Genomic DNA, 15,010 nt, shown 5'->3' with positions numbered 1-15,010 from the left:
TTAATTCACCTTATTTTAGAATTCCATGGATGTATCTGTAGTTTTGTATGTATTCTATCCAATAAGCGATTTTACTTCTCAGGGTCATCATGGCCATTGTTTTTATAATTTTTCTTGTTCCCCACAAATGAATGAATTCTCCTCAAGGCATTTTACTGTCAGAGGTCTAGAGAGCTTCCCCAAATCATGTTTCCCAGTTGAACATTTCTCATGTCCTTTACCCACTGATCATCCTGCATCTTTACTGTATTGATACACACTGATCCCAGTATGTATGTATCCACCATGTGGCTATAGGTGAGCAATCATATAAGATCAAGCAAACATGGTATTACTATGTGTTAGAGATTGGGAAGTTTTACATGTATCAACTGTTTTTGCCGCAGTCTGGCTGGGCACAAAATAACTGAACCGCCATGAAGCACTGTAGGTTCAAACAGCAACTCTTTATTCCCGAACTCCACCAGCACACTCCACACACACTCCCGGGAACTCTCTCATCCTCCACCAGGCTCCAGGTGAACTCTCTCGGGAACTCCAAAGTAGTGGGCGCCTGAGGCAGCCCTATCCCCCCCCCCCCCAAGCCAATGCCCTATTGTCGGAGGGCAGGGTCCATATACAACTCAATACATAGCCTGTTTCAATCCAGCATCATCCAGTCACAGCAATTATAATTTAATTATCATCATCACCTCTTAACCACTCCTTCTGGCGCCATCCCGACTTGGCTGTGGCCCTCAACAGTTTTAACCTTTATAACATCCTTTTTTTTTGGGGGGGGTGTTACTAGGGATTGAATTCAGTACAATAATTACAGGGTCGCTCAACCACTGAGCTACATCCCCACCCCTATTTTGTTTTTTTAAAGAGATAGGGTCTCACTGAATTGCTTATAGTACCTCGCTTTTGCTGAGGCTGGTTTTGAACTCACAATCCTCCTGCCTCAGCCTCTTGAGCTGCTGGGATTACAGGTGTGTACCTCTGTACCCAGCTCCTTTATAACATCTTTATGTATTAGTTATTTTCCCATTTTATAGAAAGATGAGGGAATATGCCAAAGGTTAACCATTTGTGAAAATTGAGCTTAGGAACTGGAGGCAATGTTGGTTGACTCCAGAATAAAAAACTTTTAACTTTATTCCCTATTATAGGGTGGATCTTTGTTCTCCTGGTCATTATTCATTTTTACTAGAATGGATGAAACAGGCTTATTTATCTGAAACCTTCTATTTTTAAACATTTAAGAATACATCTTGGCCATCTCTTCAAGCAAGTGAGATGAACCATACTCTTAAAAGGGGTGTAGTCTGTTGTAACTGTGGAAAATTTAGAGAATGCCTGGGTTTGAGAAATAGGGGAGACGGAAAGTAAGGAGGAGCAGAAAAGGGCCAAGGCTTGCATTTGTCTTTAGATGTTTTTTGAGGTGCCTGAAAAACAACTCTGTGAATCTGCCTAACTTTTGCTTTATTGCCCAAACCAGATCACTGTAGGCCTCTCTCCTCTTCCTTTTATTGTCCCCATAGTGAGCCTCTGCTCCATTCTGTGCATTCGCTCTTTTGTTTTTTTAATAGACACTTAAGTATTTGTTAGGTGAACAGCCACATATAGCAGGGTGTTTTTGTAATGATTTTTGAGTCCTTCACAGTGTTCACCATAAAGAATGGGCACCATCTATGACATGATGACCTTAAAGAGGATATGCATGGACTTTTATGGACAGATGTGCAAAATTTTAGAAGTCATAATGAGTGACTGTTGGAGTCCTGAGGACAACCTCCAAGTTTGATTTACTAGGAAAATTCAGAGAACTCATCATGTTGTCATGGTCAGTGGTTATCATTTATTATAGCCAAAGGATGTAAAGCACTTACTAAAGGGAGAGACTCATTGGCTGAGGAAACCAGGCACTACTTTCTTGAGCCTGTCTCAGTGAAGTCATATTAGATGTGCTTACTGTAAGCTTTATCTGGAACTTAACAATCACATATGAGATTCTATTAGGGAATCTTTTGATGCTCACTAGAGAATTTGCACTGGACATGTTTTCCAGAACATACAATTCCAGACCTCCAAAAAGATAGCAGGTGTTCCTCATAAGCCATATTGTTGACACAAACAATTAAGGCACATGGACCTGACCACTCTTCATTTCTGGGAATAATGTGCAATCTGAAAAATAATGTCCTAAACTCCAGCCAGGTGTGAAACTTGGAAGCTCAAAGGATAATCAATCTCCAGCTTACTATGTTGTATCTTCAGTCACTTAAAAGGGACTCAGCTACTAAATTCAAAATTCTTAATCATTAAGCAAATATAATTTTCTATAACATATATCAGTTATAGCTTTCAGATGAAGCCTTACACATATAAACCATTAATTTAATAAGTGGCAATTCTTAAAACTAGTATTTAATTTAGGAAACACAAGGTACAGCTGGGTACCATGGTGCATGCCTATAATCCGGGCAACTTGGGAGGCTGAAGCAGGAGGATTGCATGTTCAAAGCCAATCTCAGCAACTTAGCGAGGCTTTATTTTAAAATAAAAAATAAAAGGGCTGGGGATGTGACCCAGTGGTTAAGCATCCCTGGATTCAATGCCTGATTGGAAAAAAAAAAAAAAATCCCAGAGGTAGTCTGGTGAGAAAAAACCTTTTTCTCTGCCTAATATGTACACATAAATACATTGGCAAGTGGTCTGACTTGCAAATATTCCCTGTTAGCCTTCCTTTCTGTAAAGATGGAAGCTAAATGCTTTGTATTTCTATATCACATGTCAGTAATTTCTCATCTTTGTTCCTGCTATTGAATGTTATATCCTCTGGGTATAGCAAAGATTAAAGAATATGGGGTTCATGAAGACTTCATGCATCATTAATTTGAGATTAAAGAACATCTTGTTGCAGATTTAGTCACTTACAGGTCTGTGAGTCTATTTTGGAGGGAGTGAGCACAGTATGCTCCACCTAAGACAAGCAGGAGACTTAGAGGAATCCAGTCTCTTACTGTGTGTGCAGCTTACTTTTCACACTGACTGGCCCACACCTGGCTTTTCCTTTCTGCACTTGTCTCCATAGCGTTTAATGATGTGCTTCAGTCTTGAGGATTAAAGACAATATTTGCTTACAATTTTTAAATTTTAGTCATAAGCAATAATGTGTTTATGTTAGGCATTTCTTTTTTTTTTTTAAGAGAGAATTTTTTAATATTTTTTAGTTTTCAGCGGACACATCTTTGTTTGTATATGGTGCTGAGGATGGAACCCGGGCCGCACGCATGCCAGGCAGCCACATCCCCAGCCCTATGTTAGGCATTTCACAACAAAATGGTCTTAGTTATGTTATTAGATGTTCACTTTATTTTGCTTCCTTCAGAGCAGCATCAAGGGTATTGACCTGGCAGTCAGACTATGCTTTCTGTCCTTGTTCTTAACTACTGAAGACCTTTAAGAAAATTCTTCTCTCTTCTCCCTTTTTATCAGGGTCTGGCAAACGAAGCCACCAACTCCCTGCCATTATTACCCCAGGGCTAGATGTCAAGGAAATAGGATGGTCTCTACTGACTAATTAGCCAATCCTAAACCTTAGTTGGCTTACTTGCCTTGCCTACTCTGTGCTGAAAAAGCACAATAAAGACTCTTGACCTTGCTTTCCCCTTACTTGGTGACCAACTCTATGCTTTTCCACCTGGCCTCACGTTATGGTGTGTGACATTCCTCTTGGGGACCTTAACAAAGGACCAAGACATGTCTTGGCAATTGTACCAAGGTCATTTGGCTCACCACCTCTGGGCAGTAAAATTGGCATTTAGAAATGACCCAACAAGTCATTAAGTTGGTAAATGTAAGTTCAGGAAAGCAAACAAGCTTTTTCCGCGGGATTTTCAACAGGGTGTTGGGGATCAAACAAGAAAAGATTAAGAACTATGGACCGAAGAGGGTCAGTGCCGAGAGGAACTGTTCAGGTAGTGACCAGACACCCCAGGTTCTCAGTGGGCTTTCAGAAAGTGAGCCCCCCCGTGGCCCGTCACTTCCGACACTGCGGGAAAGGGTCAAGCCAACTCCTCCGGGGTCGCCTACACAGACGTCCTCCGGACGCACTTCCGGCCTTTACGAAGGCGCCGTCCCCGGCCTGCCTAACGCTCCCCCTCCAGGAGGCCTCCGGTCCTCTGGGCCGCGAGCACCGGCAGCAGCGTGGTCTTTCAGCCGTTTCCCCCCGCACAATCACTCGCCCTCTCCGGCCGGCCGGTCGGTCCCCGCGACGACTCGGGCAGCGATCACCTGCTTTGCCTTCACTCTCCCGCTCCGACTTCGGCCTCGGACGTCGTCAGGACGCCGCCCACCCCTCAACTGTCCACCTTCCCCGCCTCTCCCTCCGCAGACGCCGCGCATCGTCTCCGCCCGCCACGCAGAGGCCGCACAGGGGAGCAGCCCGCCTCCCGAGATTCGGCCTGGCTGGGCGGATAACCGACGGTCTGGACCCCCGGTTACAAAAAATAAAAGAAAAACAACAAAAGAACAGCGCCTGAGGCGGATTCCTACTTGCGGGGCAGCCTGGAGGCAAGGCCGCGCTACCCAGGGAGCACCGCGGCGCGCTCTGGCCAATGAGGGCCCGCGACAGGCCGCTTCCGGCGGCGGCGCTACGTCACCTCCCGGCGCCCGGCAGCCCGGTCCCGGCGCAGGGACTGCAGCGAGGGTGCAGTGTTTCGGCTCGGCCGTTTTTGGGTCCGGCATCCTGCACCCCGCCGGGTGTCCAGGGCTGCCCGCTCGCTGGGAACCGGGAGACAGGCGCGCGGCGCGGCGGGTGGCAGGGTCGTCCCCGGCTCAGCATGGCGGCGGCGCTGCTGGACCCCGCGAAGGTGAGCGGCCAGGGTTCGGCTTTGCAGCTCCTCTGCTAGTGGTTCCTCTGGCCCTGCAGCCCCGCGGGCCTCTGACGGTGCTTAAAGGGTGAATGAGGCTTCCTCCCGAGGTCTCCAGCCTCGCCCTGAGGCTCAAGTCTAAACACCCGCCCCGGAGGCCACCTCCGACCTCATGGCCTTCCGTTCTAGGTACTCTTGACTCACAAACCTGACAGACGGTGCTGAGTTCCCTTCCGCCTAGTCGCCCTTGCCCTTGCCTTTGTTTTGCCTGGGACACTGCCTCTATGTCTTTGCAGGCCTTCTAATGTTCTCTGGTTTCTGCTCAGGCTTACCTTGTTTGGAGAGGCCTTTTCCTAACAGTTCAGGTTAAAGTGGCCCTTCCGTGTCTACTCGGTGTCTGGAATTTTTGTGCAGGGATTTTGGTAAAATTAAAGGCGCTTGCTGGGTTAGTTTGTCCAGAATGTTGTGGGAGCAAAGAGGAAAGAAGTAATTGCAGAAGAGCCGTAATATCAGTCCTGAATCAATTCTTTGCTATGCACTGATAGGAATTGGGTATTGTGGGGAGCCATTCTCACACGTGATTGGGCAACTCCCGGTTTGGGTGTGAGGCGCTCTGGCTAAACTGTGTCGGAGCTTTCCCGACCCTCCTGGTGCAAGAGCCTGTCCGTGTGGGGCTGTGACTTGACCATTGACCTTGGGGCCAATCACTGACCCTGACCTTAGAGTGCTGCCCCCCTCAACCTTCATTGGATGGAATTCTCCCCTGAATTTCGTGTTCCTCAATAAAAGGCCACACTCCCTGGCGTGCTCTCTGTGTCTCTCCTGCTAGCCCTGAAAGGTAACTGAGTCTGTGTGTTTATTTCAATCTCACTAGCTAACTTTTATGCCAAGAACCTCTTTAATGAAACCAGTGCGCTGGTCACATGGTAGAAGGTATAACTTCATTTAATTGCCATCATCTTAAAGTTAGGATCTTTCATCATTACTGTTTTATATAAGAGGAACTTGAGGTTTACAGAGGATGAGTTACCTGCCCCAGAGAATGATAGTTTTTATGTATTGTAAACTAACAGCTATTAACAGTGCCAAATGACCATGTGGGATTCCCTCCCAATTTCTTACTTTTTAGTGGTTCATGAAATATTGAAGGCTGGAGTCACTGCGCTTTACTCTGGCCTCTGTTCCCTGAAGAATGAATCTTCCTAGTGATGGCTGCTTCTCACCTCCACAGCTCAGTTGGTCTAAGGCTGTTAACTCCACACAGATGTGCTTGCTGGCTCATTAGTGTAGCACTGGGAAACCAGCGTCGGGGGCCAGACCCCAGAGTCTAGGCCCACTTGTACTGCTCTTGAGCTGTGTATTTCTGAGAAAGTTACTAGACCCCTCTGTGCCTCAGTTATCTCATGGGTAGAATGTGCCAGTGTAGCATTGCACAAGGCTCTCATGCATGTACCTGACTCACAGTAAGTGCCTGGTGAGACTAGCCTTGTGCAGTTATCAGTTTTGACCCCCTGTTGCTTTCACCACTCTTGCTGATACCATCAACATATCATTCTTGTGATGATCCTCTTTATTCTCAGGAATGAGATTGCATAATTTTGTCATCAAATTGGCCAGATGCTTGAGGCAACTTAGGTTTTCATCTTGACCCAGCCAGTCACCATTTCCCTAATTCTGACAGTCATTATCTTCCTGAGCCTTGGTATCTATCTGGGCAACAGTGCTAATCACAGTGTGTACTTTAAGTGTGTGCTGTGAGAAATTCTCAGGACAAAATATTTTATGCAAGGCCAATAGGAAAAGCAAAGTAAAATTTTGCTTACTACATAAAAAAGACTAGATCAATAAGGACACATACTTCTTTGTGAATGAAAAGATGTAGTAATACTTTAAGTGGTCTTTTTCCCTACTGCATATATTTTAATTTAGAATTCACAAAATATAGTGGGTTTAAATTGCTAGGCATAGTCCTTAAGGGGTGTATTTGACTCCACCATGTAAATATCGGGTTTTTACTTAGTGTCAGGAGTGAAAACTCCATGACAGGGTGGCAGATTATGTCATGGAGTGACATGAACTCGAGAGCCACACCAGTGAAATCTTCTCAGGAAGTGACATCTGTCTCAGACTCTTCAGTCTCATAGCTGGAAGTGGCAAGGTATGGGTGCAGTGGCATTTGATAGAAGGACTGGAGGAGGTGGGGGACTGCAGCTGCAGAGCTGAAGGAAGGGCTGCCTGATCACTGAGTCCAGTGCTGGGCACGTGGCAGGCACAAGTGACCACTTGCTTAGTGATGACTGATGAGTTCTGAGCTATAGGTTGGGATCTTTCAGGTGAACCTTCTGTGGGTCTCTGTGCCTCCAGAGTACTGTGTCTTTAACCCCAGCCAATTTGTGAATAAGTATTTGGCTGCAAGTGACAGAGCACCTCAGTCTTGTAAGGAATGTGTTATCCTACCTCATAAGACTCCTGGGTTACCGTGGCTGACCCAGTTATCTGGGGTTTATTGGGTTGGTTTTTGCTTGTTTTTTGTTCTTTTGCTTCTCCTGCTTGGTCTATGTCTTTAGGCACATGCCCTCACAGAAGTCCCAGAGTGCCACAGGTAAGAGGAATGGAAGACCCCCCCTCATTTAGCCCTTTTTGGATTACCAGCTTCCTCTTTCTTCAGTCACTGGTGTAGGTCAGCTGCCCACCCCAGACCTCGAAGCATCAGGGAATGCTGTGTGCCAGAGGGATATCAGGATGCTTCTACCTCTTTGGGTACCACAGTTACCCAGAATGTTTAGTCTGATGCCCAGGCTTACCACAGAGATTTCCAGTTGGTCTGAGGGGCAACAAGACATTCCTAGGTCTTAGCAGTTCACACAGGTCAAATACATGTGACTTTGAGTGGTCAGAAAATAACCTCCAGGAAATCATCTGACCATGCTGAGCTTCGTAGGTGGAGACTGGAGTTGGGTCTCGCTGCAGCTGTTTCTCTTGTCTGCGGTGTTGGGTCCCAGAGTGAAGCTTTGCCTTTTGTTTCCAGGAAGCAGTTCAGCATCTTGCTCACTTGGATGGGAGCAACTTCATTTCAGGTTTTCATCCCTGTCCTGAAGCTACAGGCTAGACCGAGGATTTTCTTCTCACTAGGGTCCCTGTGTCCTTTGTTCTCACGCACAGACTGTCCTCTGTTTAAATCAGAGCTGATCTGCTAGTTGGAGCACAGCCAGGAGTTACAGAGGAGAAGAGGGACCTTTCCCAAAGCTCCTGTCCAGGTGGGTGCCAACAGCTGCAAGGGTGGGTTTGTGACAGCTTGAAGAGTTGGAGGTGATATTGCCTTTGAACTCTGAGGGAGCCTTTTTTTTTTTTCTTGTGGCCTCTCTGGGACTTGGGCCTTTTAACCTGTGGTTTCTTCAGCCACTTATGCCACACAGCTCCTGGGGACTCAGCAGGCACAGTCTCTAAGTCAGGCACTTTGCTCTGACTGCTCAGCCTCAACAAGTAGCTTTGACACAGACAGCCTCATGAATTGGGGAAATTGTAAGACCTCATTATGCCTTTGTGATTTCAGCTGAGGTAGATCTAATTGCACTAACAAATGTACTCAGATCTCCCTGGTTTGGAATATAAAAACTATTTTCTCACCACTGGGACCATCTGGGTTAAGGGGGACTCTGCACCACAGTTTTTCATGGACCCAGGTGTCTTCTGTGTATAGCACAAGGAGTCAGTGTGTCCCTGGCATGCTATAGTTGGCAAGGGGCGACCAGGAAGGTAAGATGTCGCACCCTCTTTTGTGTACCTGACATCCTCATGTTCTACTGACAAGATAGCTGGACACACTTGTGTGCATGGAACTGTGTCAGAAGAGAAGAGTGAGTGTACCATGTGGTGAACATCTCAGTATGCCGCTCACCTAAACAGTGGTGGTAATGATGGTTTGTACGTCATTGTGTTGAGGATGTGATCAATCGTGTGGAACGACTACACAGTGTGCCTGAACTTCAGTGAGTGGCTCAATAAGAGTAAGCTGTTAGCATTGTTCGTGCTCTGCTAGTGCTAATGAATATATTGATTTTATATGCATGCATACACATATGTACTTTGGTAATGTGGACTGACTCACGGGTATTTCACCACTGAGATAAGCCATACCTCCAGCGATTTTTATTTTTTGAGACGGGGTCTTGCTAAGTTGCTCAGGCTGGCCTTGAACTTATGATCCTCCTGCCTCCTGAATTGTGCATAGTGGTAATATATGATGTTTCCTTCTGAACTTGAGGAAATGAGGCCCATTGAAATCCTCTGTGCTCCATCTTTTCCTGCCTCAACCCTTTCACTCTCCAAGTGTCAGTCACACTCAGAGGGTTCCCTGCTCTGTCTTTTCATTCTTCCCATTTGGTGGAACCTCAGGTGACATTTGGCCTCTCTGCCCCAGATCTAGGCTGCTGAAGGCACTAGGGCTGTGGTGATTGGCTTCACCATTGAGTCATGGCCTCTTGCCCAGGCCCCTTTGGCTGTGTCTCCATTGCCCCTTCCCCACACCCATCTTTGTTTGATTATTTGTGGTACTAGGGATGGAACCCAGGCTGCACGGTTGCTAGGCAAGCCCTCTGCCACTGAGCCACAGCCACTGTGCCCCCCGCCCATCTTAATGCAGATCAGGGGTCCCCTGTCCCAGCCACTTCTGGATTTTTTTTTTTTTAATCTCAAGACTTCTATGCTGGCTTGTGTTGGATATTATTTCTTTGTAAATGAATGTGGTAGAAATGAAGATGTTGGTTGATAGAGTGTTGATTTTCTGCATTGTCAAGGCATTTCTAACTAATAATATAACAAAGTTACAGGTGAGATTTCCGCACTTAATAGCAAAATTGTGTGGTGTTCTGTGGAAAGTGAAAAAGTTTTTCAAGAGTCCAAGGAACACAGAGATTCTGAATTCCAGGGGTCTCAAACAATGCCAGGCATGGAGCCATGTTTCCATCTCCTTGTTCTTACTGAATTGTTGATTTCTTTGATGTTGCCATCTCTAATGAGCCCTTTTGATCATTGTATTTCCTTCAGGTAGCAACACAAATTCTAAAACCACAGAGCTCACCCCTGCTTGTCTGGCCTGGCCTGAAGGAGCCTCACATCAGCAACAACTGACACTGAGGACGTCAGGGGACTCCCAGTTGGGGCAGTATAGGGGTCTGGATAGGACATCTGAAATGCAGAAAGGACTCTCGAGACCAGGGATTGAGAAGCTTCCTGAGCACATAGGCCCTGGACACTGTGGCATGAGAATGGCTGATTCTGGACTATGCACATCTCTTCAGATGATGTTCTGTGTATCTATGACACAGTGGACCAGATGCAGGTCCCTTGAAGGATGCAGGGGAAAATTCCTACAAATGCAAGGACTGTGGGAAAGTGTTTAATAAGAATTGTCTCCTCATTCGGCACGAGTGGATCCACTCAGGAGTGAAGCCCTGTGAGTGCACGGAATGTGGGAAGACCTTCAGCAAGAGCACACATCTCCTCCAGCACCAGATGATCCACACCGGAGAGAGGCCTTACAAGTGCTTGGAGAGTGGGAAGGCCTTCAACCGCAGATCTCACCTTATAAGGCACCAGCGAATCCACAGTGGGGAGAAGCCTTACAAGTGCAGCGAATGTGGAAGTGGGAAGGCCTTCACCCACTGCTTCACCTTTTTTTTTTTTTTTAAGAGAGAGAGAATTTTTTTTAATATTTATTTTTTAGTTTTCGGTGGACACAACATCTTTGTATGTGGTGCTGAGGATCGAACCCAGCGCCTCGCGCATACCGCTTGAGCCACATCCCCAGCCCCACCGCTCCACTTTTGTCTTGCATAACAGGAGCCACACTGGAGAGAAACCTTTTGTGTACAAAGAATGTGGCAAAGCCTCTCGCGATAGGCCGGGTTTCTTTCGACACTGCATCATCCACACTGGGGAGAAGCCCTATGAGTGCACGGAGTGTGGGAAGGCCTTCAGCCGACGGTCATACCTCAAGTGGCACCAGCAGGCCCACACTGGAGTGAGACCCTTTGAGTGTAGTGAGTGTGGGAAGGCCTCTGTGAGAGCGCTGACCTCATTCAGCACCACATCATCCACACTGGGGAAAAGCCCTACATGAGCATGGAATGTGGGAAGGCCTTCAGCCACATGTCTCACCTCAAACAGCACCAGTGCATCCACACTGGGGAGAAGCCTTATGTGTGCAGTGAGTGTGGGAAGGCCTTCACCCACTGCTCTACTTTCATCTTACATAAAAGGGCCCACACTGGAGAAAAACCCTTCGAGTGCAAAGAATGTGGGAAAGCCTTTAGCAATAGGGCAGACCTCATTCGCCACTTCAGTGTCCACGCTGGGGAGAAGCCCTATGAGTGCATGGAGTGTGGGAAGGCCTGCAGCCGACAGTCCCACCTCACAAGGCACCAGCAGATTCACAGTGGGGAGAAGCCCTATGAGTGTATGGAATGTGGGAAGGCCTGCAGCCGACAGTCCCACCTCACAAGGCACCAGCAGATTCACAGTGGGGAGAAGCCCTATGAGTATATGGAATGTGGGAAATCTTTTTGCCGGAGTGCAAACCTCATCCGGCATGCCATCATCCTCATTGGAGAGAAGCCCTATAAGTGCAGTGAGTGTGGAAAGACCTTCAGCCGTACCTCATCCCTCACCCAGCACCAGAGGATGCACCGTGGGAGAAACCCTGTCAGCACAGCAGAGGAGGGCCCCTTTTTACAAGTTGGAAAGCTTCCGTCAACATCTCAGGACTCATGTTAAGGAAAATTTTGGGCTGGGGATGTGGCTCAAGCGGTAGCGCGCTTGCCTCGCATGCGTGCGGCCCGGGTTCGATCCTCAGCACCACATACCAACAAAGATGTTGTGTCCGCCGAGAACTAATAAATAAATAAATAAATAAATTTTCTCTCTCTCTCTCTCTCTCTCTCTCTCTCTCTCTCTCTCTCTCTCTCCCCCCCCCCCTTTCCTCTCTCTTAAAAAAAAAAAAAAAAGGAAAATTTTTTTAATGTGACCACTGAGTAAAACCAGTGATCAAAGGCAACTTCCACCTCAGCCTCTGGCCATTCATGCCAAGAGAAACTCCTTTAGTGACATCTCTGAAAAAAGATGTCATAAATCACGTGTCATCTGAAGAGTCAGGTCTGAAATGGACGCAGCCTAGACTTCTACATCTTGAGAGTTCCTCCATGAGGGAGACCCAGTGATTACTGTGCTCTTAGAAAAACCTTCAGCCACATCTTTCTTCTTAGTTTAAATTAAAATGTTATTTCAGATATATTTTTTTAAAGGAGGAGGATAAGGCTTGGTGTGTAGCTTAGTGCTTCATGTGCAAAGTCCTGGGTTCAGTCCTCAGAGACAGCAGCACCACTGATGGAGAAAAGAGGAGGAAATGCAGGCACATCTTTGTTCAGGCCTCTTTGATAAGCACTTTGCCATCTCTTCATGATTGTACTTGGGAAAAGGAAAGTGTTGTTTCAGAAATGTGAAAGAGCCCTGTTTCCAGTGTGTACACTCATCGTGTCCAGTGTCAGAACAGTTAGACTGGGAGGGTGGGAAGACCTGGAAAGCCACCTTTGTCCCCTGAAACATTAGGGGACAGAGGCAACACCTCTGTCTGAGGAGCAGGAGCGCAGTCTGTTGGGAGACTAGAGGCTTGTGTTGTGAAGTGCTTCTGTTCATGGAGATGAGGCTGCACACACACCTGCACATCTTCACTGCATTTGTGTGTGTGTGTGTGTGTGTGTGTGTTGTGTGTGTGTGTGTGGTGCTGGGGATTGAACCCAGGGCCTTGTGCATGCAAGGCAAGCACTGTACCAACTGAGCTATATCCCCAGCCCTCTTCACTGCACATGTAAAGCTGAGTCTTTTTAAACAACTATTTCTTATGCCTTAACCCACCCACCTCATACTTTCCTGATCCCAGTCTGTACATAGTCTTTATTTTCCTGTGGGATGGGGATGATAGTGTTCCTGACACAGTTAACTCAGCTGGGGCCCAGTTCTTCCCTCCGATTCAGCTTTCTCTCCTCTTATCCTTCCTGAAGCTTCTGCATGTCCCCCCAAGCAATTTTCTAGAGGTCAAATTAAAGCCAAAACAAAATAAAATGCAAGGCTAAATTAGGTTAAAGGAGCAGGATAAACACTTTAAGAAACAAAACACAAAAGCAATCTTATTTTTGATGTTATAAAAATATAACGGTGAAGATCCACCATGGAGTGTCTGTAATGTCAACAGGTGAGCCTGCAGTTTCATGAGAGTCACCTTCATCACCAGGGACTTAGTCCCTGTTGACTACTAGTACTACTATGGATCCTCTTTTGGAGCGTAGGTTTTGAGCTACATGAAGTAGTATTACTCAGCATTAAAAAGGATGTTGTTGGGGCTGAGGATGTGGCTCAAGCGGTAGCGCGCTCGCCTGGCATGCGTGTGGCCCAGGTTCAATCCTCAGCACCACATACCAACAAAGATGTTGTGTCCGCCGAGAACTAAAAAAATAAATATTAAAAGTTCTCTCTCTCTCTCTCTCACTCTCTCACTCTCTCTTTTTTTAAAAAAAAAGGGGTGTTGTACAGAAGGATAGAAATAATCACATGTTTACTTCGAACTCTCCACTGAGCTTTTGAGGTGACCATGGGTAATTCACACTGGCATTGTAGGGAGCGTCATTCTGTGTTGTGTTAATCTGTGTCGTCATTGTTTTGGCAGTTCTTTGTTCCTTTCATGTAGCGTCTTAGAACTCTTCACCAAATTGTCGGTCCTGTGAATTTTTCCTTCGACCTTTCTTTCTTGTAGGTCCTGCATATTTATTCTTCCTTTTCCCTTCCTTTCCCTTCTCACTTCTTTCCTTCCTCTCTCCCCCCCCTTCTCTCTCTTCCTCCCTTTCTTCTTTCTTCCAGGATCACTTTCCCACTGAGCTCCTTTTTATTTTGTGAGACAGGGTCTCACTAGTTTCTTAGGGCCTCCTTAAGTTGCTGAAGTTGGCTTTAAACTTGCTACCCTCCTGCCTTAGCTTCCAGAGTGGCTGGGATTATAGGTATGTGCTCCAGCACCTGGCTCTCATATTTTATCTTAAATTTTACCTTTTTTGTTTGAATCTCTGAACCATACTGTTAATTTTGTTTTATTGCATGAGGTTTTACGTTTTTTCTCTTGCTGTTGCTTATGAATGTTCAGTTCCAGCACCATTTTTTTTCCCCTAAAGACTGGCCTACCTATATTTAATTGCTTTTATGGCTTAGTCAAATATCATTGGGTTTCTTCATGTTGGTCTCTTTCTGCATTCTCTATTTTATTTGTCTGATTGTCCATGTTATTGGCAGAGGCCAAAACTTCTGCTCACCAAACTACCTTGTTTTACTATGTTGGGTCTTCCAGTCCATAAATATGATGTCTCTTGTTTAGGTCTCCTTCATTTATCTCATGTTTTGCAATTGTGGACATATTTTTTTATAGACTTTTTGTAGATATATTTTATGGAACCATGTTTTTGTGATATTTAGGGTTTTATTTATTTGTTTAGTTAGTTAGTTATGGGGTGTGCTGGGGATTAAATCCAAGGGCATTTTGCCACTAAGCTATATCCTCAGTCATTTTGAGACAAGGTCTCACTAATTTGCTGAAGCTGGCCTTGGAAGATCCTCTTGCCTCAGCTTTCTGGGTCACTGGGATTATAGGTGTGTGCCACCATGCCCAGCTGTTTTGGTTTTGCTCTTTCTTTGTTGTCCAGACTGGCCTCGAACTCCTGAGCTCAAGTAGTCCTTCCTCAGCCTACAATCCTGGTAGGTTCTGACCATACCAGACTTGAAATTGAGGTTTTAATTTGATGTTGCACATGATCTTTGCCTTTGGAGGGAAATATAATTTTTACATATTGACCCTGTAAGTTATGACTTTGGTGATCTCACCTATTAGGTCTAGCTGTATGTTTCAATAGATTCCTCAGGATTTTCTTAATAAAATATGTTAAAATATGTTATTAACAAATACAGAACCAATTTCTTGATCTATATCCTATATCCCTTCATTTTCTTTTCCTCTCTTCTTTACTACCTAGATCTATACGTGTTGAATAAAATGGTTTAAAAAAAAAATAAGAATTGAGGCCTGCACAGGCCCCAACTTCTCTCTATGGTTTGGGAAT

At 45.9% G+C, this 15,010-nt stretch overlaps 2 protein-coding genes across 2 annotated transcripts in view; both read left to right on the top strand.

Moving 5' to 3' along the window:
• The window catches only part of LOC308638196 (uncharacterized protein), a 47,744-nt gene that overhangs the window by 12,433 nt on the left and 20,301 nt on the right, over nt 1–15,010 (top strand). The window lies entirely within an intron of this gene.
• Nucleotides 10,974–13,387, top strand: LOC308638204 (uncharacterized protein; the record flags this gene model as incomplete). The annotated part of the gene is made up of 2 exons (XM_081275404.1): nt 10,974–11,640; nt 11,871–13,387. One exon carries the CDS (start codon nt 10,974–10,976, stop codon nt 11,628–11,630), a length of 657 nt encoding a protein of 218 aa, XP_081131530.1. The 3' UTR covers nt 11,631–11,640; nt 11,871–13,387.

This window comes from Spermophilus citellus (assembly GCF_964194105.1).
Source record: "Spermophilus citellus genome assembly, chromosome: 18".
Classification (NCBI taxonomy): Eukaryota; Metazoa; Chordata; class Mammalia; order Rodentia; family Sciuridae; genus Spermophilus; species Spermophilus citellus.
The sequence above is the reverse complement of the archived record's forward strand: the minus strand, read 5'-3'. Positions and strand labels throughout refer to the sequence as shown.